The 24,381-nt window shown below is 34.7% G+C and overlaps 1 protein-coding gene across 4 annotated transcripts in view; it reads right to left on the minus strand.

Moving 5' to 3' along the window:
- The window catches only part of GRIK2 (glutamate ionotropic receptor kainate type subunit 2), a 354,898-nt gene that overhangs the window by 22,093 nt on the left and 308,424 nt on the right, over window positions 1–24,381 (minus strand). For all 4 annotated transcript variants that reach the window (XM_058021141.1, XM_058021139.1, XM_058021140.1 and 1 more), the window contains one exon: window positions 12,774–12,999. In XM_058021141.1, coding sequence (XP_057877124.1) covers window positions 12,774–12,999 — 226 coding nt within the window. The remainder of the gene's footprint in view (window positions 1–12,773; window positions 13,000–24,381) is intronic.

Below are 24,381 nucleotides of genomic sequence, written 5' to 3' on the forward strand. Positions count from 1 at the left end.
TACACTATTATCTCTTTACCCCTGCTGGATTGCACAGCTGCAGAATGGGAAGACATCTTTGTTGAAACCTCTAGTGAGAAAATCAATGATATTTTTTGCCACAGATAATAGTATTTGATATTTGTACAGTGCTCTCTTTTTTCAATTCACCTTTCAAATCTGTGACACTCACATTTAAATGGTTTGCAAATACAGCCTCCTTTGAAAGAAATATTTGTCTAGCACTACCCAACAATAAACAGATGAATTAACAAAGCCTAAAGAAATTCTACATATGTTTCTGGTATATGTAAAGATTTTGGTCAGGCAGATAAGATTATGCTGAAAGACAAATGTAAGGTCATAACAAAACTGTCCCAGCTGAAAATTCATTTCACACTCTTGCAAGACACCCCAATACTTTGGTGAGCTATAAGTGAAATTCTCTAAACAATTAATATCTTGCTATTAACACTTTCATCATGGGTATGAACAGAGGTTTGAAGTGGCCTTGGGTTCATCTAACTACAAACCATGAAAATACCATGTGCTGGGATGCTATCCACCAGTATTTTCTAATTAAGGGCAATGTATCAGGCCAGAGAAATTTTAAATTTGTAGATGAATCTTTGTCAATCCAATCTGTAGACTCATGGAATCATAGAATCATTAATTTTGGAAAAGTGCTCCAAGATCATCAAGTCCAATTTTTTACCAACCACCACCTTGTCAACTAAACCATGGCATAAAGTGCAACATCCCGTTGTCTTGTGAACACTTTGAGGGTGATTCCACGACTTCCCTGGACACCCCATTCCAGAAGAGAATCCCTGCCACCACTTCCAGAAGAGAAATTCTTCCTCATGTCCAACCTGAACCTCTCTTGGAGCAGCTTGAGGCCATTTCCCCTCGTCCTGTTGCTAGTTGCCTGGGAGAAAAGACCGACCGTCTTGAGGGTCTCCCCTAAGCCTCATTTTCTACAGGCTGAACAACCCCAACCTCAGCTCCCTCAGCTGCTTCTCATATGACTTAGTCCTAGACCATTTACACAACATATGGGAATACCACACATTATGTCCTAGGCACAATAACTTCAACATGAAGTTTTCATAATGTGTTTGCTTTGGTTGTATGTGTTTGGTAAGCTCCTACTAGAAGCCTCTTCTCTAGTGCAGAGCTGGCTCACAAACACTACAGGATGTTAAGTGTTTTGGCAATTCCTTGTTGATATAAAGCTCAGTCTCAGCATGCCTCCCAGACAGTGCTTCAATATGCTCATAATCCTGAGGCAACTATAAAAAACAGTTTTTTCATCAAATATGTTAGTTATACATTCTTACATTTCCAAAAAAATAAATTAACTGCTCAGGCAGTTGAAATTCTCGAATTAGTTTCAATACATGGCTTGACCTGCATAAAAATAAATAATTTGCTCCTTTTTTTTTTTCATTATGTTCAACTAATGAAGACAAATGTATTAATTTGTTTTAGTTATAGGAGAACTGAAGCTCAGCACTTTTATGCATGTATAAGTGATGAATATTACAGTTCATATTGTATGAAGGATTACAGACTAAGTGCAGGCAAGCATAAGAAAAAGGTATTCTGTCTTGGTACATGGTTTCCTATTTATTTCTACAGAGACAGATTTGTTTATGTGCCTCATCTCTAAGGACCAGTAAAAATTTCTCATGTTAGGTAATGTATATCGTCTGATGGTAACAAGTAGCTTCAAAAGATCTGGGGTGTCTTAACCATAAAAAGAAATTATTGCCTAGAATTATTATTACTATTATTATTATTACTATTATTATTATTAATAGTAGCATTATTACTGCTACTTTAGATCTTGAAAACTGTAGGCAATGAGAAGATGTTTACATGTCCTCTATTTATATTCAAAGCGAATTTTTTTTAACTAAGGGTATATGTATACATATACATAAGAAAATATGCACAGTTTTTAAGTAGAGTTCTGGACTGTGAAATGGAAACTTTTCTCCAGGACCAGTTCTTTACAACACTTAACAAAGGTGGCTCAGATGTCCTGTGTCCCCCACAGTATCAGCAGGAAATACCTACAGATTCTGAAATCACAACAAAGATTAAATTGACAGCCAATGTTGAATGGGTTTCATACTTTGCAGAGGAAATCTGGGAATACATTTGCAAAAATGAAAATTTTAAACTTCCAAATTGTTCACTATTTTCAGATATGTAGAATTTTGTTTCAGTTACATCAACCAAGTGTATTATTAACAATTTCAGGGACTAAATTGATATATAATTTATCTGTTATTCCTTTCAGTTTTGAAACTGCTTTTTGAAAGGTTTCTGTATCATTCATATCTGTGGCTATGCTGGTTTTACATAAATATATATAATTATAGATGCGTAAAAAGTATAGTCCTTCTGTTACCCACCATTGTCAGACACAACAGAGTTACTGGAAGAGTAGAAGAAAATCTCACTAGCTGTCTCTCTCCGGAGCCTAGGATGTTCTTTTTCTTTTATTTCTTTAAACAAGGCAGCATAGAACTCTGATTTCAGAATGTTGTTAATGTTTAAGAGAAGCTACAAAAAATATTTAAGAAAAAAAAAAACCCTGCAGGTGTCCCTTGGGAAAAAAAGTCTTAAATTAATTCTGCATTGATCACTGCCAAATGTATGCATTAATTGAAATAAATGTGCCAGTAATGCTCAGTGCCAGTCATTGTGCTCACTGGCATTGTTTTCTAGTCTTGTCTGAGATTTGAGGAAAGTTTTCAAAACGACTCTTCAAAATATGCCACCTTTTAAATTTGGTGGAGGTGTGAAAAGAGAATTATGTCAGGATACAGAAAGCAGCCTCAGCTACAATAAGGACTTAACTTCAAAGAGTAAGGAATATTTATAAACTCCAAACAGTTACTTTTGAAAGGATCCATGGGATCCTTTTTTTTATTTAAATGTTTTTAATATTAGCCAGTATTATAATTTCTTGTGGCCCTCTTGCTACCATAATGTTCTTTGATTCTTAGCCTAGACCTCCAGGAGAAAAAAAACTAAGATAAAAAAGAAGCACCAATGTGAAGGGGATGATACTCAAGTTCTGCAAAATTTGAGACAGAATGAATGGAAGGTATTAGGAAAATAACAATTTCAAACATATGGAAAAGTCACTTAGACACCTCCCCTCTGCACTGCATCCACTCACATCTGTTAAATTACAACTGTTTTGTTTCTCCTACTGAGAGATACATTAGACATTTTGAAACTACCAGAAAACAGGGAAGTCTCTCAGCATTGCCTTCAGACTTGGCCTAACAGCTGACCATGCAGAAATCCCATTTTCTCTTCCACATCCCTGTTTGCCTACTATCGCTGCTTTCTTCATACAATGAATACTTTCAGCCTCATCAGCAGCTATGTGGAAAAATGTAAAGCAAAATATTTTCATGAAAACAAAGATGAACATTATTCTGCTGGTTTAGTTCACTAAAGCAGCTCAAATATCTGTCAGCTTTTGCAAAGTGCAGCAGCCCTATAACAGTTTGACATGACTGAAACTTCAGCCTTACTTTTGTATTCACATAGGTTAGAGATAGAATTGTTATGCCTGGGGAGCTTTGTTTTGTTTGGTTGATTGGTTGGTTATGAGTTTTCTTGTTAGTTTTTTTTTTTATTTTTTTTTAATTTAATAAATGATCTGGTTCACAAAATCTTTAAATCCTTGCTATCCCTGTTGTTTCTAATAGAAGAATATTAAAGCTAGAGGGACAGGTTGAAAATGTGCAGGAATGTTTTTGCAACTGTGCTGGAACAAAGAAAAGCACCATAGAATGGAAGCAGTAGGCATGTAAAAGTTTCTTGTCAAACACTTCTCTAGGTAAAAACGTCTTTCCTTCAAATCTGTCCTCAAAAAGCAGCTGAAAAAGCAACAAAGAACTTCATCTTCTTAGTAAGAAGAAAGCACTTTCTCAGAACTGAACATTGTAAGAATTGAAATAACGTAATTGGTCTGATTATGTACATTAAAACATACTGGGAATACTGAAGTAAACTGAAAACATTCAGTGATTAAAACCTAACACTCCAGCCCAATCCTTTTGGTGTATCTAGCAACCTTCTCTAACTGTAAAAGCAAACAGAAAGAAAATGAGGGGAAAAGAAAGGACAAGGGAAAAAGGAAAAATTAAAGAAAAAAAAAAGAAAAATAAATGAACTGTATAAAAAATAGTAACAAAGGAATAGAACAGAACAGAATATTTCAGTTTAAAGGGACCTACAACAAGTATTATTACTGTTATATTATTACAAGTATCATTTTGTCCAACAGACTGGCCAATCCAGGGATGACCAAGTAAAAGCACATTGGTAAAATCATTGTCCAAATGTCTCAAACATTGATAGGCTTGGGGTTTCACCTCTCTAGAAAGTACATTTCAGTGTTTGACCGCTCTCTGGATAAAGAAATTCTTCCCAATATCCAGTCTAGAACTCTCCTGGTGCAGCCTTAAACCATTCCCACACATCCTTTTCATATATGTTATTGCAAATAGCAAAGCTCTGGTCTTTTAAAAGATGGACAAAACATAGGGGACATCATCCTACACATCTATAGGATGATGAAATGCTAGTCATGCATTTACAGAGAATTTACTCTTATTTTACCCACTTTTTACTTTGCAGGCAAGCCCCAGAAATAATCTAATTTTTAGACATTTACAAAAAGAAAAAAACCACCAAAAAGAAACCCAGGCCGAAAAATCCATCTGGAATAATAAATGCAGCAGGGAGGAGGCTGGCTAAACTCTAAGGGGAGAGTTAAGACTATTCTTTTCACTTGCTGTTGCATATTTAGGAAATGAATAATTTATTTGTTTGTATTTTTAATATATTAAGCTATAGTATTTGAAATTAAAAGCATCTATTAAAATATCTGTCTTGAGTAATTCATATGCCCTACTGTGCATGATTTATAACTTTCTACATTTGGAAACATGCCCTTAAAAAAGACAGTAGTGAAATATTTTGCAAAATACCAGCATTAAGAACATGGTCAGGTCCGCTAAAAAAGTTCATATTATCATATAAAGACTTTTACTGTGAATACTTCTTGTAGGTCACTCCCTGGAGACAGAACAGGTGATATAAATCAGCTGAATCTATACATAGTTACAGGATTCAGCATGAGAATTAACTGTCATACATTCACTGATTAAACAATTTATTTGTTTAAATTATCTTTGAATCCAGCAGCCTACCACTGAGGTAGGAAGAATGCTATTTTATTTAATTTATTAATGGCTTAGATAAATATAAATAATTAATGAAGCCATATTCCTAGAGAAGCTATCAAGTAGCAGATCATAAATTATTGTCTGAATTACTTTTTTTCTGCAGTGGAATCTTTAATTTAAGTGAATGAAGTGTGAAATATTCTTTCTAGATTCTGTGACTGATGAAATTATATGAATCTTACCGTCTTCAAAATTCACATACTCCAAACAGCATTTTAATTAAATGCTACACAGTTGACTGAAATTTGAAAAAATTACAAAAGAAAGGAAACTAACCCCACTCTTGGTTCTGATTTTACAAAAATAAAATTCTAAAATGTTAAGATTGGTTACATTATGCAAAAATATATAAAGAAACGCAAGTGATGTGCATATTACATTAGTTGGCCAAAGAGATTTTTTGGAATTCATATGTAAGTGGGCACAATTTTGAAAATCTCTTAGAACAATGTACTGTGAAAAATATGGCTTTTTGTGTGAGAGGTAAAATTTTCTGTTAAAAAATACGTTTTATTTGATATTTCTTTTGAATTTACAGAAAAGAAAACTGCTGAAAAAGGCACCCGTGAGTCAACAGAACTTAGAAGTTTTGTTTCATGCCTTGAACTTAAGTGACTGTGCTGATATCTGGGGCCTGCAGCCAATGCATTTCTGCTGGAATGCTCTTGATTTTACTCATACATCTTTCTTTTTGACATGTGAGGTACAACTTTCTTACATCACAGTAGTTGCCACCTTTCTATCGTGAATTTATAAACATCCCTTATGCAGATCTATTTTATGCATTTATATAAATTAATTTTCATAACTGTATCTGTGTTACTGTTGCAAGTTATTGTAACTTTGTATAATGGGTATTTATATAAGACTTGAAATTAAATGATGGAAATGTTGACCCCAAAATACATCACTTTACATCATTCCTATCCTGAGAGATGTATTTTGTGCCCATGCGCAGTGAAGAGTCTCTATATAGCCAGAGGAGTGCAATTTTTGGGTTTTTTCAAATAATGTTTGAGTTAACCATTGGCTTTCAAAGATCTGAATGTTAAACCCTTTCCAGTATTTCTCAGGGTATCTTGATAGTCCATCAATATGGAAGTGCCAGGACACAAAGTGTAATATGCTCTGGAAGAGTCATAGTTTGATCCACTTGACCACAGCTAGTGAAGAGTGAGTCAAAAAACCTTGCAAAAGTGAAGAGAATCATGTAATATATTCAAAGATTCTTCTCCTTATATTTTGCAAGTTAGGCATTAATAGCAGAATTTGATTGTATTAACTGCAAAGGAATAAAGGATAAAGAAATGGGTATTTCACCTTTATCTCAATTTTTTTTTTTTTGCCTCACAATTATCAGGTGTTTTAGGAACATCACTGCTACACCACTAAAGGCCCCTCTTAATCTAAATATGCAATTTTCTGCAGCTCAGCAACAGAGAAACATTAGAGAAATGACTAGCTCTAATTTCTTCTATGCACCATAGCTATATACTATTTTCCATTTCTCAAGAGCTAGAAGAAATTTATGCAATTTTCAAGATTACTTACACACACCATTTGTCATTTTCAGAATGTCAAAGGCATTACTTTGCATACATCTCCACACACACAGAGTTCGTCTGGCATGTACCGACAGGATACTCCTCATCTGCCACGTGAAGGCAGATCGTCTGAAAGGTGCATGCTCAGTAGAGCTATTCATGTGGAATCAGTCCCAAATATTCACTTGTCAGCCATCTATGTGCTCCAGGTTCAACACTGAAGCAAATGGCAATTCAGAAGAAAATCTGCCCAAGCCAGATGGGAAATAGCCTGCTGTCAAACATGCTGAAGAGAGAGGAATTTAGAAAAGAAATAAGAACCTGAAACACCATCCAGAGAGATGAAGTATGATTTTTCCAAAAGATTATTTCAACTGCGTTTCTTCCAATTGGAAAGTAGAAAACTGAAAGGAAAAAAATTAAAATAAAAACAAAAAAAACCACCAAAAAACAAACAAACAAACAAACAAACAAAACCAAAAAAAACCCCAAAAAACAAAAAAAAACCTCCCCCAAAAAATACCCAAGAAATGGAGAAAGTAGCTTCACTGAGCATTAAGGCTTTAACATAAAGTGTATAAAAGCTACATTTCTAACCTTCCATGTGGTTCACATTAGCAAATACATTAATAAATATTCATTGTAACATAGCATTTGTCACTTAATATTACTGTGTTTTACAGCATGTTGACCATAGGAAATTCCCATTAACTGTATTTCAGTAGGACATAAAAAGTAGATTGCTGGATAGTCCCGGTTTTCTTGAAAATAATGCTACAATATCTGCTTGATAGGATGACCATAAGCATTTGGATGTATCATAAATGTCTAGGAGCTCATTGTATTTGTAAATTTAGACCCAACTGGGCTATATTCAAGAACAACCCAAATTTTAAACAAGCATGATGATGAAATGGGAAATTGAAACCACTTCAAATGGTAATAAACACTTCAGTTTATCTGTAATGGAAAGCATAAGTTGCCCTGCATACCCAAAGGGTTTGTTCTCCCTCCCTCCTCCTCTCCCATTCCCACTTTATTAATTGTCTTTTTGTGTCTTTTCACTCTCTTTCTTCTTCCCTCCTTCCCACCCCTCATTCCTCCCTTGAACATCAATATTGGATGACGAGGTGAATGCCCCTACAAAGACAAATTCCAACCACTAAAAGACACTCAAGTGCATTTCTAATTGATAACTGTGGGAAATATCTATATATATTATTATAATATGATAGAAATTAGAAAGCAACTATACACCATGTCGACAATGATATGCAAATCATTTTCCTTATAATTCACTGATGAAGAACACACACCTGGCAAAATAGTGCTTCCTGATAAAAAATGCCAGAATAAAACAAATAAAAACCCCTTGCATGTGGATCTTCAGACTGGAAGATTAAAAAAAAAATTCAAACAAACCTTCTCTAGTGAAGAAACTATTTTACTCTTGGTTACAAAGCTATAAACAATGTTGCAAAGATAGACAACAAAATAAACAAAACCCATTACAAGGTTCTCCCTTATCTGCTCCGAAGTATCAGTTGCTATAAGGCATCTCATCCCAGGTCTGTTGTTCCCTTTTCCTTATAAATCAAGGGGGTTTTTACCCTAGCATCAGAAGTGGTTGACCAAAAATGAATTGTGGTGCATACAAAACTTTATTTTAAAAACTTACATCATGAGAACCAGGAATTGTATGCATAATTTACCAAATTCTCCCTAGCTCATATTTCACTCTCCCTAGTTTATATTTCACTACCCCGAACATACCATACAGAATTCTGCTTTACACCGACTTCAAGTATCACTGTATCTTGTTGATTTTAAAGATGTGTGCTGATTCTGACAATCCCATTTTGTGCCAAAAGTACATTCTTTTCAACTTCCTTCCTCAAAGTTTTTGCAATCTAAACTTTCTTTACTTCGCTAATGCTTTTAGAAGAATTAAAATAATCATGTAAACTCATAATTGCTTCTCCAGGTTTTTTTTTGGGAAGGAATTGATACCCATGTACTTCCTGATCCACAGTTTTTTGGGTTTTTTTTCTCCGAATCTTGTGCAACTTTCTTTCTCTAAGTTAAAAATATGAACATCGTGAGCAAAGAACCTTTACTGCAGTACTCTAAATTGGTGCTATATTTTCTTGGCTGCATTTTCCAAGTGATTATCTTGTCATAAACTGATAGAATACTTTTCTGTTTGGAAAGCTTTTAGATCTTTTTCTTGTAGGTGCTTAAACTCAAGCAAATTATTTTTTCACTAATTATTATTCAGTTGTCTTCAAAATAATCAAGATATGTTGCACCTACTTCATTTGGTGCTGCTCTCCAAAAGTAACCGTATCCTTTCTACTGCAGTCAGCATAAGATCTGTAACAAATGATTCCTGCAAATTTAACCTTATGTACAAAGACATCTGCAATTTCAAGCAGAAGTTCTTGGTGATAAATTGTAGTTTTTGTAAGTTTTGCAGATGACATATATATCTTCCCAACACCATGCCTGTAACACCACATGAAGTTTAAAAAGGACAAGTGCTGGATTCTGCACCTGGGATGGGGCAACCCTGGTTGTGTGTGGAGACTAGGGAAAAAGAGTCTGGAGAGCAGCACTGTGGAAAGGGCCCTGGGAGTCCTGGTTGATGGCAAGTGGAACATGAGCCAGCAGTGTCCTGGCAGCCAGGAGGGCCAGTGGTGTCCTGGGGGGCATCAGGCACAGCATCAGAGCTGGGCATGGGAGGGGATTGTCCTGCTCTGCTCTGCTCTGCTCTGCTCTGCACTGGGGCGGCCTCACCTCGAGTGCTGGGGGCAGTTTTGGCACTACAATATAACACATTAAACCATTCGAGAGCTTCCAAATGAGGATCACCAAGGTGGTGAAGAGTCTGGAGGAGAAACTTTATGAGGAGCAGCTGAGGTCACTTGGTCTGTCCAGCCTGGAGGAGATGAAGGGGAGACCCCATCGCAGTTACAGCTTCCTCATGAGGAGAAGACACAGGGCAGGTATAGATCAATTTGATGACCAGTGACAAGACTAGAAACAGCATGAAGCTGAATCAGGGGCACTTAGGTGTGATATCAGGAAATGGTTATTTATCCAGAAGGTGGCTGGGCACTGGAACAGGCTCCCCAAGGAAGTGTCCACAGCATCTGTCCTGTCTTAGTTCAAGCGTTTGGACAATGCTCTCAGGCACGTGGTGTGATTTTTAGAGTGTCCTGTTCAGGGTCATGAATTGGACTCAATGATCCTGATGGGTCCCTTTCAACACAGCATATTTTGTGATTCTATGATTCTATAAATGCAAGTAGTTCTGCATTGTTCTTGTAGACATGTTGCCTCCCAAACAGGCAAAAGCAGTAGCGTATACTTTGTATGTGAAACCATTACACTGCAGTTTTCCAAGCACTTGACAAGTTACTTGTAGGATTATTAACTCTAAAAAGATATTACTCAGTTCCATGTCTATAAACTCTTTTCATAGTCATTAAATAATGATGTAATCTACTTCTATAGATATAACCAAGTCATTAGTTCTTTTAAAGTCTCTAGAATTATTTTTCCCTGTAGAAATGAGATTAGCTATAATGCATGAGAATATTTTGCATTATCCACTGCTCTGCAATACTTTTTAGCTCCAATAAAGCAAAATATTTAACAAAACTATTCTGACAGACATCATGGAAATGCTTCTTCATAAGGATTCCTTTCAAATGTATGTGCAAACTATGCATCATTCTAGCAGAGGCTGCACAATCCTTTTCTTCTGAGACTGTGCACCTAATACACAGGATATAAACCCATTATAAATGTCAGTTCTCTCAACAGCATTTCATAGATACTGCTGAAATATTGGATTAATCTCATTCTTAGCTGTTTTGGGAAAGCCCCAGATGCTGTTTTTTTCTATCTTCATTTCTTTTGTGAAAAATTTTACTTTACATCCTATTTTACATTTTGTTCTATTTCCCCTTATGAAGCTGTCATCTTTTTTTCAGATCTTTCTTTAACTGCTTTTGTTAAGTTCAAGACTGTTTTTAACTCTTATTTTACCTCCTTTGGTGATTGCTGATTCCTGCAGGTATGTCCTCTATTTGTTTCATCTTGATTCAAGACAACTGTCCGCTCACATACCCCCTTGTACAACACTATTTTTTCTCTTGACACAGATAATTTTTTGTTACTTGGAATCTTGTGGATGAATAAGAGCTGAATAATGTCTCTGATGTGACTCACAATTAGTAAAGAAATAGTTCCTCCTGTCCCCATATAAAGTAGGGAACAAAGACCTACAGAAAGTTTACTCAACTGCCTTGGCTCTTTACATTTAGTATTTCTTCCCCTAAACTTAAACTCCAGAATTCTGATCCTGAATTTATCATTGTTTTAAAGATGTTTTCTCTGGTGTTGATGATGCTTCTCTGACTTACACATAAACAGAACAATTCTTAGAGGGTTTTGGTCTCTCTGATTTCTATCAGTTTGACATTTCAATGTTCTCTTAAATTTCTGGGGCGTGCCTCAGATGCTTCACAAGTTTGCATGCAGCTTATATAAAGATTATAAAATATCCCTAAGATTTGATTTTTTTCATACTAAACCTAAATGAAAAGTGGGCTTTATACTCAAAATAACACAAAGGTTTATAAATAAGAAAATATAAGATGCCAGAAAGACCAGCAGGTCTGAAGTTCAGTCAATTCTGTCATTTGCACATCTGTAGAATATATTCAGCAACACAAGAGCCACAATAAAACGGGGTGGAAAAATTGGTATGAATCAAAACTATATTCCTAACAAAAAACTTCAAAGGCAGAGTGAACAGAATCATAACTTCTTCAGCAGGTGTCTGTTACATAGAAAATTACTGAAATAGTGAAAATTTCAGAGATTGAAGCAGCAGTACATATATCCAATATATAGGCAAATCTGTGTTTGATAATACTAGGTACTTCTTTATCCAAGATATTCCAGTAAACTTTTTTTCTTAAAATTCCTTTCCATGTGCTTTAATTATAGTACTGGACACAACTTTCCCAGTGCAATGATATAACATATGTTATTAACACCGATAAAAACAGTACCAAATTTAAGACCTGTCTGAAAAAAAATAAAAATATATCCACATCAATGAAAAAATGATAAATTCTTGTTTAAAATGATGTTGAAATAAATACTTACCTGATTAATAAGTCAATAGAACCACCTTATAATATTAAGTGGAATTATTGTGTGGTACTCGCAGTCTCTGTGTTGAACCATTTTTATTCCCATCTATCCTGAAATTTAATGCTGGATCTTCACCTCATGTCCTTAAAAAAATCACTGCACCCAGTTCTTGCTGAAGCCCCTTCTGTGGATTCTAGGAGCCAGGCTACAACCAAACTAATACCTGTAGTTGGCTTTTAATCTAACAACTAAAGTTTTGTACTTAGTAAAAAGCAGCTGACCTGGAAAATACTTAAAGGATTAGAATTTCCAAGCCAATATGCAAACCCATATTCCACAAGGGTAAATCAATATTTGCTTTGTCTGTGGCATAGTATGGAATCTTTTCCTCCTCTTTTAGCAATCTCAGCAATTAGCCCTCTTTAAAAGACTCAGCCCCCCTTCCTCATGCAAGCCTTCCACTTCTAGGACTTCATTCTCTAAACACAGAGATCAAAATATTTAAAACTTTTTTTTTAATAAAATAAAGTACTGAACAGTACAGTTGTTATTGTTGAACATATGGAAGGCGCCATGTAAGACAAATGTATCATATGAAAATATACATCTATTTATAAAGTAATAACAGTTTTCTTTTTGGAAAATACAATAAAGTCCATAAAATTTAACAAAATATGTATTGTGCCTGGTTGGAAAAAGAAAATAAAGGTAAATGCTGGCAATGTAGAGAAAGGAACAGTGTATGGGATGTTTCCCATACTGGTGCAGGAACTAAGATTAATGAAAAGAGAACACCTACCCATGGGAGTTCCAACGCCATAACCTTTGGAGTCTATCAGGCCTCCAATCTGTGTTAGGTTACAGTTCCTCTGTGTGACAAACTCAATGGTTGTGGACTCCATTAGAAATGCGTAATCAGAGGTAAGCACGCGTTGGATTCCTTCTTCGTTACTTTTGACAAGTACTGACTGCCTCCTGCTGCTCATGAAGGCCCACATCTTGTCATAAGTGGAGATTTTGGATTTCTGAAAGACAAATATTAAATGCAATATGACTAAGAATAATGTGCCTCTATGAGTGAAAGCAAACTCTCAATTTGCACATTGCTCTCCTCTCGGATTTTACTGCGTCAGGTTTTACCAAGGCAATTTTCTAAGGATATCTGTGTCTTTCATCTCATTTGTACTTCTCATCTTCTCCATTTAAAAATAAACATCTGGACAGTCCAGTTTGTCTGGACAGTCCAGACTGTTCAATGTGAAATATCTGTTGTTGATCAGTTTTTATTGTTTATATGCTTTTATGCAGGAGGAAGGCCTACAAGTACTTTAGGTCAGCGGAAAACTATTAAGCATTTTACTCTAGAAAAGATAATAAACTATGTTGTTAAGTTTTGTAGGAGAATCTGTGGATTCTGGCAGAAGTGAAATTTTACTCTTATTTCAATCACTCAGCTGAACAGTTCTGAAAACATCATGCATAGCGTGGCAATCTGAAGTAATGAAAGCGCTCACAGATGACAGTGTATGGAGAAAACAGTTGAGAAGGAGAGGACAGATAACATTTTACCTACCATACATGACAAAAATATTTGGAGAAAAATTTTAGGTGAGAGGTAATATCACTCTCAGGTCATAATAAGGCTAGTTTGCCTTACAGAAATGGATAACTGGAAGTCCTAAAAATTAATATGTGTTTTGTGATTTAATATTTTCAGAATACAAAGAACTGTTGTGGTAGGAAAGGAGTCAGTAATTTGGGACAAAGGAGTCAGTAGTTTGGAAGAAGTTGATGCTGTGTAACTACAGAGGAGTTGCTTCCTTTATTTCACCTGAGTTGTTTTAAAAAGAAGGTAATTACCTTCTCTCATTTTTGTAAAACACAGTCCTTAAGAGATCATAATGACTGGATAAACTTAACTTATTAGACATACTGAACCTTTTACACCACATTTGTCTCATCTGTTTAATAACACTGCAAACTCAAGATGTATCAGAAAATGTTCTGTAATGTTAAATTTTGCCTTGTAAATAAAATGTAGAAATATCACATAAATGGTAGCATAATCAGACTTTTAAAAGTGTCTTTCATCTTTTGATGTCACCCTTAAACGTATTTCTGCCATCAGATCTGGAAGAAATACTAAACAAAGATTGACACTGCAAACATGTCTGAAGTTCAGATGACTGACAGCCAGAAATTCTGACCCAAAAGAGAATTTACAGTGTATGTGGAATGAAAAAGAACATTTATTTAGAAAAAAGAGGTTGTTATGTCCCCCTTCTGAAATACAATCCAAGAGCTCTTTCACTACGTCTGGGGACTTGAGAAATCAAGCATTTGAGCTGAGTCTAGTGTCAATGCTAACAAAACTGAAGACTTTTAGGGCTCTGAATTTTGCACATAGGGTCTCTCCTCATAGTTTTTTTTTGTTTTGTTTTCCATCAAATAACTCTTGCAAGCATTTAATATTTCATTGTAGCATAATATACTTCAAGAAATGAATATCAGCTCTGTAGGAATCTAAGTTAATGTATAATGGAGACAGGGTGGAAATAAATGTTTTTCAATATTTGCCAAATTTTACCAAGAACTCTTATTTAATTATTTTGTCGTATAGTCTGTATCCTAGTAAATTTTTTTAGCTACAATAAGTAATCTGAGAAATATAAAACAGTGGCAGAGAAAAAAATTCTAGCAAATGGTTAGATGCACATTGCTGACACATGGTGGGGGGAGCAAGGAAAAGGCAAATGAGATACAACAAAAAAAAGAAATAGAAGGAACTCTTACTATTACATACGTAATACATATGTATTTTTCTATTTTTATTGAGAAAAAAATAAACTCAAGGATGAAAAAATATTAGCAAGGGGAATGGTTGCTTTCTACTCAATCATTAGAACGTAGAAAAAAAATACAATATCCTTTAAAGGACAGAGTGTTCGTATTATGATGACTGATTTAATCAGCTAGGATGAAGAGCTGTTACTGTCGAAAAGAAAAGGAAAAAAAGTCATCAACAAAATCAGAGAAAGCTCCTGCACAGGACAGCTCATTTACTGAAATAATTAAAATGAAATGAAAACATTAAAACAGTCTACATATGATTAATGAAGAAGAGAACACAAAAGCTAGAATACTGGTGCACAGGGCTCACCACTGTAAAGTTGACAAGGATGACAGAAAGTGCACAAAAAGTGAATGCTTTTGCACTACTTTCTTCCACCTCTAAAAGCTGAAATTATGCCAGGGAATAGGGCCATTCTAATTTTGAACCCTATGTTTGCTTTTTTTTAATGTACAAGAGATCTATTTTTTTTCAATTAAAAAACCTTCGTCATTTGATTTAGGAAAATATAACCACAAATAGTTATCCTGTGTTTGCCAAAATACTCAGTGGAGTCATTGATGAAAATCAAGAAGTCAGAACAATGAAAAGCATCAGGGGCCCATTTGACATTGAATTAAATATAATGACACTCCAACACGCTTCCTGTGGTTATGACTGTATCATTCATACTGTTAGAAGCAGATGCTGCAATTTACATTACGTTTCCACCTTCCTTCACTGTGTGCAAATCAATCTGGTTAATCAACCTATACACTCCATCAATGAAGTGTATTATTTTATCTGGGTTAGTTCACCATATTGTTTCATCTAACTGGAAATCACTGTCAGGAAATCCAACCCAACTTGAAATCAGCCGGAAATGATGTTTGCATGAGATAACTCGTGGTGACATGGTTTACCATGCTTGTGTTCCCTCAGGAATGCTGAAGACGTAAGAAAGCTGCCTATGCCTTGAATTTCACTGGAAGAAAAAAAAGAACTAACTAATAGGAAAGCTGGAAATGAAAAGATTAAGCAAATCTAGAAACTCATATCAGCATCAAACCTGATGCATAAAATGCTAGCTCTCACAGATGACATTCAGAGGATACTGTCAGTGTCACACTCAGCGTTCATGAATTAAACATCCTTGGAAGATAACTGTGCTTGTCAGGGACCACAAATGGAACCATGGCAAAGGCTCTAAGTTAGTCATAGTCTAATGCTATGTATAAATATGAGTCTGGAAACAGAATGAGTCATTGTCAGTAATGTGTTACTTACTGCTCCATCCTGGAGCACTGGCTTGGAAAGAAATATCTGAGCAGTGGGACTCTGGACCACAAGGTTAGAAAAATATCAGAATGTTGAAAATATGACAGAATAAACAAGGATCAAAGTACATGGAAGCAAACTTCATAGCACAAATCAAGAGTGGATAAATGCACCGTAAAAATGTGCCAGACTAATTCTGACATTTTTCTATGAAGGAAAAATTACAGATCCATTAATGGAGGTTTTTATTTTAATGATAGCTTACAAATTCTTTCCTGGCTTCTAAAAGCATTTAGGTGCTACAGAAAATGCCTCAGCTTTGCTTTCACCAATGCAATATTTAAACTCAAAAGAGTCTGTAGTAACTAAGGGAAGATTGAAGATAATTAACATAAAAATTTGAAAAAAAAAAGTAAAAAAAATCAGCAACCCAGTACTGATATATTTTATGAAAGTATTCTCCACCACATGAGAATTACATCATCACAATTATTATGTGAGGAAAAAAACCCACAGATTCCCAATCCTAATACTAATACTAATAGAATTCTCTAAGAGTCTAACAGCTTTGTGACTTTTGTTTCCCTGAGTGTTTCATGCTTAGTGGACACAAGTCACTTTTCTTAAAGTTGATTCAAGGATTATTTTAAAGCTAAAGGAACAATGGCCATTCATGCTGACCTTATGGAATGGGCAAATGTGACTATGAAGAGTCACTTCTGAATGACTTCACCAAGCTCATCACTTTCACATTTGCACTGAACAAAGAATGACATATGAAGAGAGATTTCAAAAATATCAATACAAATGAGCCTTATCAAGGTGTTGAACATGGTCTCTCAAAATATCTTTGATGACAACCTGTAAGGATAAGCACTGGGCAGATGGAGCAGCTACAGGTAGAGAAATGGCAAAGAAAGTCATGTTTAACATCTCTAGCCAGATCAGCATCTTGCCAAGATTTGACTGCCTCAAGGGTCAGTCCTAGACCTGATACTACTCAGTATCTCTACAAGCAGCTGGGAAAATGGTACTGAAAGCACCCTCATCAAGTTTGTGGAGGACATGAAACAGAGAGGAGAGGCAGAAATACTGAAAGAAAGAGCTACCATGCAGATAGGTCACAAAAGGCTTGGAAATTAGTATAACAGGAAATGTATGAGATTTAAGAAAGATAAATTCAAAGTCTATGCTGCGAAAAAGTAACACTGGCTGGGAATTGGCTGGTGGGAGTGAATCTTTGCTGAGAAGGATTTATGGTGCCAAGAAGACAGCTAGCAGAACATAACTAAGCAGCCCCTCTGCAGCAGGAAAGCAGACTGCAGGCAATATCAGCAGACTATAGCCAAATCCAGAACGAGGGAAATGATTAATCCACAACACTTGGAATTTTTCAAGCTGCACCAAGAATGCTCTGTCCAGTTTTCATTCTCTGAGTTCAAAGAAATGGTAAAGTTAGACAGTGCCCACCAAAGTGATCAGAAGATTGGAGATCTTAACTTAAAAAGAAAGATTTATATAAAATGGTGTTTTTCCTAGAATGGAAGGCTTACAGAGAATCTAATCACTTTCTTCCATTACCTAAAGAAAATGTTAGAGAAAAGCTGAAGGTAGTCTCCTCATTAGGATGTGTGGGGACAGCATAAGAGGCAATAGCCAGTGCTTCTAATGGGAAATTCTCTGAGTGAACGGAAAAAAATCTTCACAATGAGAAAAACTAAGTAGTGGAACATGTAGTTCAGAGAAGTCATAGAATCAGCTTACTGGAAATATTTGAGACAGCTTAATGTGACTGAATAAATAAATCTAGCACCATGCACCCTGAATAAGTTAATCTCACACTATGGTTTCAACTAGGAAAGCAGATCTCCTCTAACAAGAGTAAGGAACCTCTAGAGAGCCCTTCAAACTTTGTGTTCTCATTCATTTCTTTGATCCTTTATCAGCATGACCTTATGTACAGTAATTAGGGAGTTTCTGGAGACTTCGAATTTTGACCTTGAGCAATTTCAAGAAAACAAACAAACAAACAAAAAAATTTCCTGTTTTGGGGGGGAAAAAAGTGAAAACAAAAGAAACAAACCAAACAAACCTCAAAAGCATTATGAATTTATCTGGTTCATGCATCAAGCCAAAGGCAAACACATCATTATCCGGAGGAGTGTGTTTTCTTGACTTTTTTTCCCTCTTCATTCCTCTGAAACTCAAATAGACTCATATCCTAATTTTTTCCTACACGACCCTTTGGAAATCCTGAACAAAAGTATAGGAATCCAAACTTAACTGTTCCTATAGTAAGCTATTTTATTCATTCCTTATTCTTCTTTGTAGGTTTGACATTTTGTTTTGACATATAACCTAAATCTACATAGCTATGAAATAAACTAGAAAATACATTGCTGATGTTCTTAATAATGGCAAAAGCACTAATGTAGCTCAAGATTTTTTCGAAACATAAGAAGGTTAGATGTCAAATTTAGGTGAAACAAATGTTATATTCAATCGTCTTAATGCTTATAGATATTCTAAAACACCTGGGATATGTCTCCAGTATTTTAGGCCACAGAAGATTAGTACATTAATAGAGATAACAACAAAGTTAATTAATAGAATACATTTCAAATCATAGTGTGACAAGCTTAAAACTGAGAGAACAAACAGCCTAATGTATCCTGCAATTCTCTTGAAGAATTATAAATACAGCAAAAGTCAAAGAAAGTGCTATCCAAAAGAATTTGAACAGTATAATAAGATAAATTTTACAGAAACATAAATACACTGTTCACTTGCCTGTAGTCTCACCAAATGGAAATTTGTAAAGCTTGATTGCTACTGTTCAATACCTATCAATGATGATGTGTTTTCTCCATTGTGTACTTCATATAGCTATTGTTTCTGTAATACATATCTGTGTGCACTGATCCACCTCTCCCAGTTCTTAATATGTAACTGAATTCTTTGGAAGAGGTACTGTTTTCTCAAAACAACTCAATGTTTCTGAAGTGCCCAACAAAAATCCATAACTGGGACTTCTGAACCAAATGGTAATATAAGAATATAAGCAATGATAAATACAGGAATCCAAATAAAAGATGACACTTATTAATTTTTTAGCTTTAAACACTTAACTTTTAGCTTTCATTAACCACTAGACATTGTGTTGAAGATAGTTTATTTTAAATAGTACATTTAAATTTGTTTTAATGACCAAAACAATTTCTAGTTTTTCATAAGTCTTAGCTAATTCTACATTCCAGAAGTGCTTTATTGAGGCAACTAAAGCATTATAATTACTGATTTTGACATAGCTGAGTTATGTGTAAAACACAATTTGGTCTTAATTGCATATCTGCACCTGACGCCTCCACAAGATAATACAATGCCATGCACAGTCCAGATTTAAATCAGCTTAGCTGTGCTCTATCACTGATCAGATGAACTTAATTCAAGTGGGCTTCTGTGTATCATCTAATTCTTTGAACAGTTTAGCAAGTAGCTATAAATACCAATCTCTTTAATAAAATATTTTTTTATTGATTGTCTACTAGAACTACTAGAATAGCTTCTTCTAAGTCATCACAGGAAAAAGCAAAAGAAACTCTCTTTTCATCCTGGTCTCACTCACTATAAGCCTCTGGCCTCAGAGTACTATTTTCCTACTTTTTTTTTTTTATTTTTCCCCCCTATTTTTTCAGAACCGCTGAGGCCTGAAAACCCCTAAGTGAACCAGACAATTTAGATTTTGTTGTGTCAGCATAAAAACAATAAAAGTAATGCATACAGCGTTCTCTCCTCCATAACGGCAGTTTTTATGGTCCATAGAGCACAAATGAAAAGAGGAAAGGTGTTTCTGCCAAGAATAGAGCTACAAGGAATGAAAAATGTAGTGCTCAGAGAAAGACGTTTTCACTCTTGCCCTGATTGTGCTGACTTTTTGTTTTAAAACCCAAAGATTTTGAACAAATGTTAAATATTTCATGTAACCTATGGTTAAAAAACCCCAAAATTTAATGCTATTGAAATAAGTTTTTGCTATCAGCTTTGACCTGGAAATAGGTAAAGCCTTCATAGCTCCAAAATCGCTAATGGATTTCAGAAGACTTTCTTGCCTTTTATACCAGAATGATATATAATCCTCTACTGAATAATAACTAACATCACAAGAGTTCTTCTTGTAAAATACTGTGGAAGATGACAAGTGTCATATATCTCACACTTCTGCAGGTTTTTACCTTTATAAGTAGGAATAAGAATTTAATAAAGCCTAGTCTGTTTCTAAAGCATATCCTATATTCTTGATGTTTGTAAAGATAAACTTATTTCTGCTCACTCTGCCTGTTCTGAGATACAAATTGCATGTACAGAAATCCACACTACATTTGCACTGTATCTGAAAACAATCCCATTTTCCAAAAGCACTGCCTGCACAGTTTTATCTTTGCAACTGTGCATGAAGGTCACAAATATTACTTTAAATATTACCTATAAAAGAGCAAGAATTGTCACAATTCCACATTTTAACAGATATTCTCACAGCATCCATACCTGTATGAGAGATGTTTGTGCAATATTCAAAGCACAATTAATATGTGCTATGCTCAAAACATTGTTGCTGTTGAGATTTGGTAAACTTATTTGGCAACATTAGAAACTAAACTCAGCATTTCTTTGGTCAAAGATCTCTTTGAATGAGCAGGAGATAGAAAGCTCATTAATTATTATTGGTCTTTTTTTTTTTTTTTTTTTCAAAAAAAGCCCCATAGTTAAAAACAAATACTGTTTCACTGTCTTCACAGTTTTCAAAAATGTAGTGGAATTTCCACTGTCATTTTTTTCCTAACGACACCATTCAAAGAGTAGAAATAGTATTAACTATTATTTGTAATGAGAATCATCAAAATGAGCCTTGTTGCACAGACAGATTGCTGGGGTTTTTTCTCCCAATAAAGTCACCTATCAGTTCTGTTGAAAAACATAAAAAAACTCTTTACATCCAAAATGTCCAATATGTCCAATAATTTTCAGTATTTCTTCACAAAATAGTTCATGTAAAATATTTGCTTTCTATACATTAGTATAAGCCACCACTGAGGTATTTTGCAGTGGGATTTGGGTTTAGCATTCTGTACTTTCTTATTACACAAAGTAAATTACCAACCACATTGGACCATATGTGCTAACAGCTGAGTCTTTCTCTGTACTTTTCCGACCTTGGTGACTAGAAAATTGGAGTTAATTCAGGCAAACAGGATTTATGCCATATGTGGTTTTTATCAAAGGTGTAGAGGAGTGGTGGGATACTGATCAGAAGATTTTTTGTTAGCAAATCTGTCAGATCTTGGAAAAATTCTGGCAGTTTTATCTTTAAACACCTTTAGTTTCTTGAACAACATACTTGAGACGATAAGCAGCATAACACTTAAGGAGCTGCTTCCCTCCAACAATAAAAATAATTTAAAAAATAATCTAAAATATCTGGAATTAAAAGATACAGTAAAAGACAGAGGAACTTTTCAGCCAGACTAGTTCTTGATTAATATATGATGAAGAATTCATCTACACATCTAATTGAATTTGCATGTTTTCTGTTAATGATCTGCACAGAAAACACAGACAATGGCAAAGTTATAAGATGCAGTTATGAGTATGTTTTAGTACTGATATATAGAGCCCCTACCCAACTTACTAGAAATTAATGGAGAAAATTGCATTGCTGATAAAACCATACAACATATCAAAAGTTAGAATAAAATACAATTAATGTGTTTACTTGCATCCTGCAATTTGGACATCTCTAAGTGAGTCCATACAAGTGTATGGCAGAACTGGAGGAAAGAATACACTTTCCAGCATTATTGACTTCTCTATTTGAATTCTTTTCAGAAGAATTGCTCAAAATTAGCAGCAATAAAGTAACTGAAAATTTCCAATGAATGAAAATGTGAAAACAAATTACCAGCTTGTTTGACCACCCAGTGATTTAAATCAGTCATGTTAATGTTAAATAATACACCAACACTTAGCCATAGATTATTCTAAGATTTCTCTGGCTAATCCCATGCCAATTACTTAATTATTGCTCATACAGATGCCTGAATTTATAACTGAACTGTGCAGAACCAGTCTTGGGGGGAAAATAAAGTATCATTTTGAGTAGCAATCTCATGTGTGATCTTCAGTGAACATTGATGTATTTATAGTTGCACATGGTAAAAGCAATAACACTTTATAATCAATGCACTTTGGGGGCAGAGCAGAATTTTTTTATCAATAATGCAACATTTCAAACATGGCTTGAAATAATTACTCTATGTCCTGTGACATCCAAGTTCCAAAATACAGTCAAGAGAAGGAACAGATATTTGAAAGGTATTGATGTGGTCTAGTGGAAATCTATGTGCCATCAGAAAAAAATTGTGTGGGCTGGTATGTGATAACTCCTAGAAAATTCACTGGTAATGACCATAAGGAATTGGAACTAGATGACCTTTAATGTTCTTCTAGCCCAAATCATGCAATAATTCTATGATTATCCAACTGTTCTAGACATTTCCTTCACAGAATCTCTGGGTGTAGCTGTGCCTCATTCTGTTTCTCCTTCAAACTGTCAGCAAATTGATCAATTGGACAGAAAAGTAATTCTGCTATTCATCTAGTAAGCAGCTAATGGGAAACACAATTTCTGATGTAGTTTGAGAATCCATTAAGTTGAATTTAGCTAAATTTATATTATTATCTCTGCTAATCTGCTTACAAAAACAAACCAGCCTTTTCAGGATGCTATCAAATCATCTTGCTGAGCAGTTTCCAATAATAACAACTGGGACTACAGTGTTTGACTTAGTTCCTTATTTTGTTTTAATTGAAATATTTGAGAAAAATTCATTCTAGGGAATTTTATGGAAACTAATTTATGAGCAACCATTTTAGAAACCTCAATAAAGCAATAAGTAAATACGTATTAAATTTCAATTTTAAAAGCTAACAACTTTAGTGGTGACTGACTCAATGCATTGTTGTTCATACGTATTATATAAAACTGAAAAAAAATGGCAGTGAAAACAAAAATAGAGTGAGAGCACAAAAAACTCATTTAATTCATTCTGCATTGTATATCATACTACTTATCCCACTACATCTAGCTCCCCCATAGTTTGACAAAAATTAACAGTTGCACAGCTAGTGTTTGTGATTTTGCTTTAGGACACAACTGATGCCACTGTGAATGCATTATCATGACTTTATTATTTTGTGTGGCCCTTTGGTTGACCCCTTCACTACTCACAAATAGGGTTAAAGAGATCACCTATGAGTTTGAAAGCCATTGTTTTGGAAAATGTGTTTTAGCAACACCACAAACATGATTTCCTTGCATATGCCATGAGGAAAAGCAGACAAAGCAGTGAAGCAAAAGCAATACAAACAATTTCAAACAAAACAAAGTGGATGAAATCGCTTGGGCAAGGAAGGAAATAGTTTCATATTTATCTTGAATATCAGTTATCTGCTGAGTTTGTTTAAAATGTGCTAATTAACACGAAACATTTTTCCAATGAGCACCTGGACCAGCAGTTGGACAGATATACCCTTAGTTCATTTTAACATAAAGAAATAGCTGCAGATAAGTGAAAGACATTTTCTGTCAATGAGTAAATTAATAAAGAAAAATTACTTGCTTTAAAGTATAAAGCTCCATAAACAATTTTGAACTTGTCATAAGACCTGAATCAACTTTTATGGTTTCATCTTAGCAATAGCTAACTTCAGTAGAACATATCAACACTGAGCAATCAATGTCATTTCTCAAAGGGACAGGTATTTTAATCTTATTAATTTCCATGTATATTCTTGTAATTTGATTCTGGTTTATATTTATATGACAAATTGCAATGAACATTTTTGGAAGGTGACAACTTACTGAAGATGTCTGGGAAAAGTATATTCATGTTCATCATGACAGATGTGATAGCATCTGTCAATTAGCCCATGCTTTTTATTCAGATCATGACAGTATTTGCCATAATGCTATGATTGTTTTTTCTAGAAAATATATTGTATAGCCAACTTTATCCCTTGCGGTGTTTTTACTTTAAATACAAAAATTTAAGAAGGCAATTACTATGTCTAAAGAAACACCAAACAAAAAAATTATCTACAAACCACAATCACATCATTATAATATTTTCTTTGCATTCTATTTACTCTCTATTTGATTTCCTCATTTTGAGCTAAATGTAAGAATATAGAAATCCCAGTAACTTGCTTATTTGCTCTACATACTCTAGGATTCCCAAACCAT

Source organism: Melospiza georgiana, chromosome 3, assembly GCF_028018845.1.
Source record: "Melospiza georgiana isolate bMelGeo1 chromosome 3, bMelGeo1.pri, whole genome shotgun sequence".
NCBI classification, from domain to species: domain Eukaryota; kingdom Metazoa; phylum Chordata; class Aves; order Passeriformes; family Passerellidae; genus Melospiza; species Melospiza georgiana.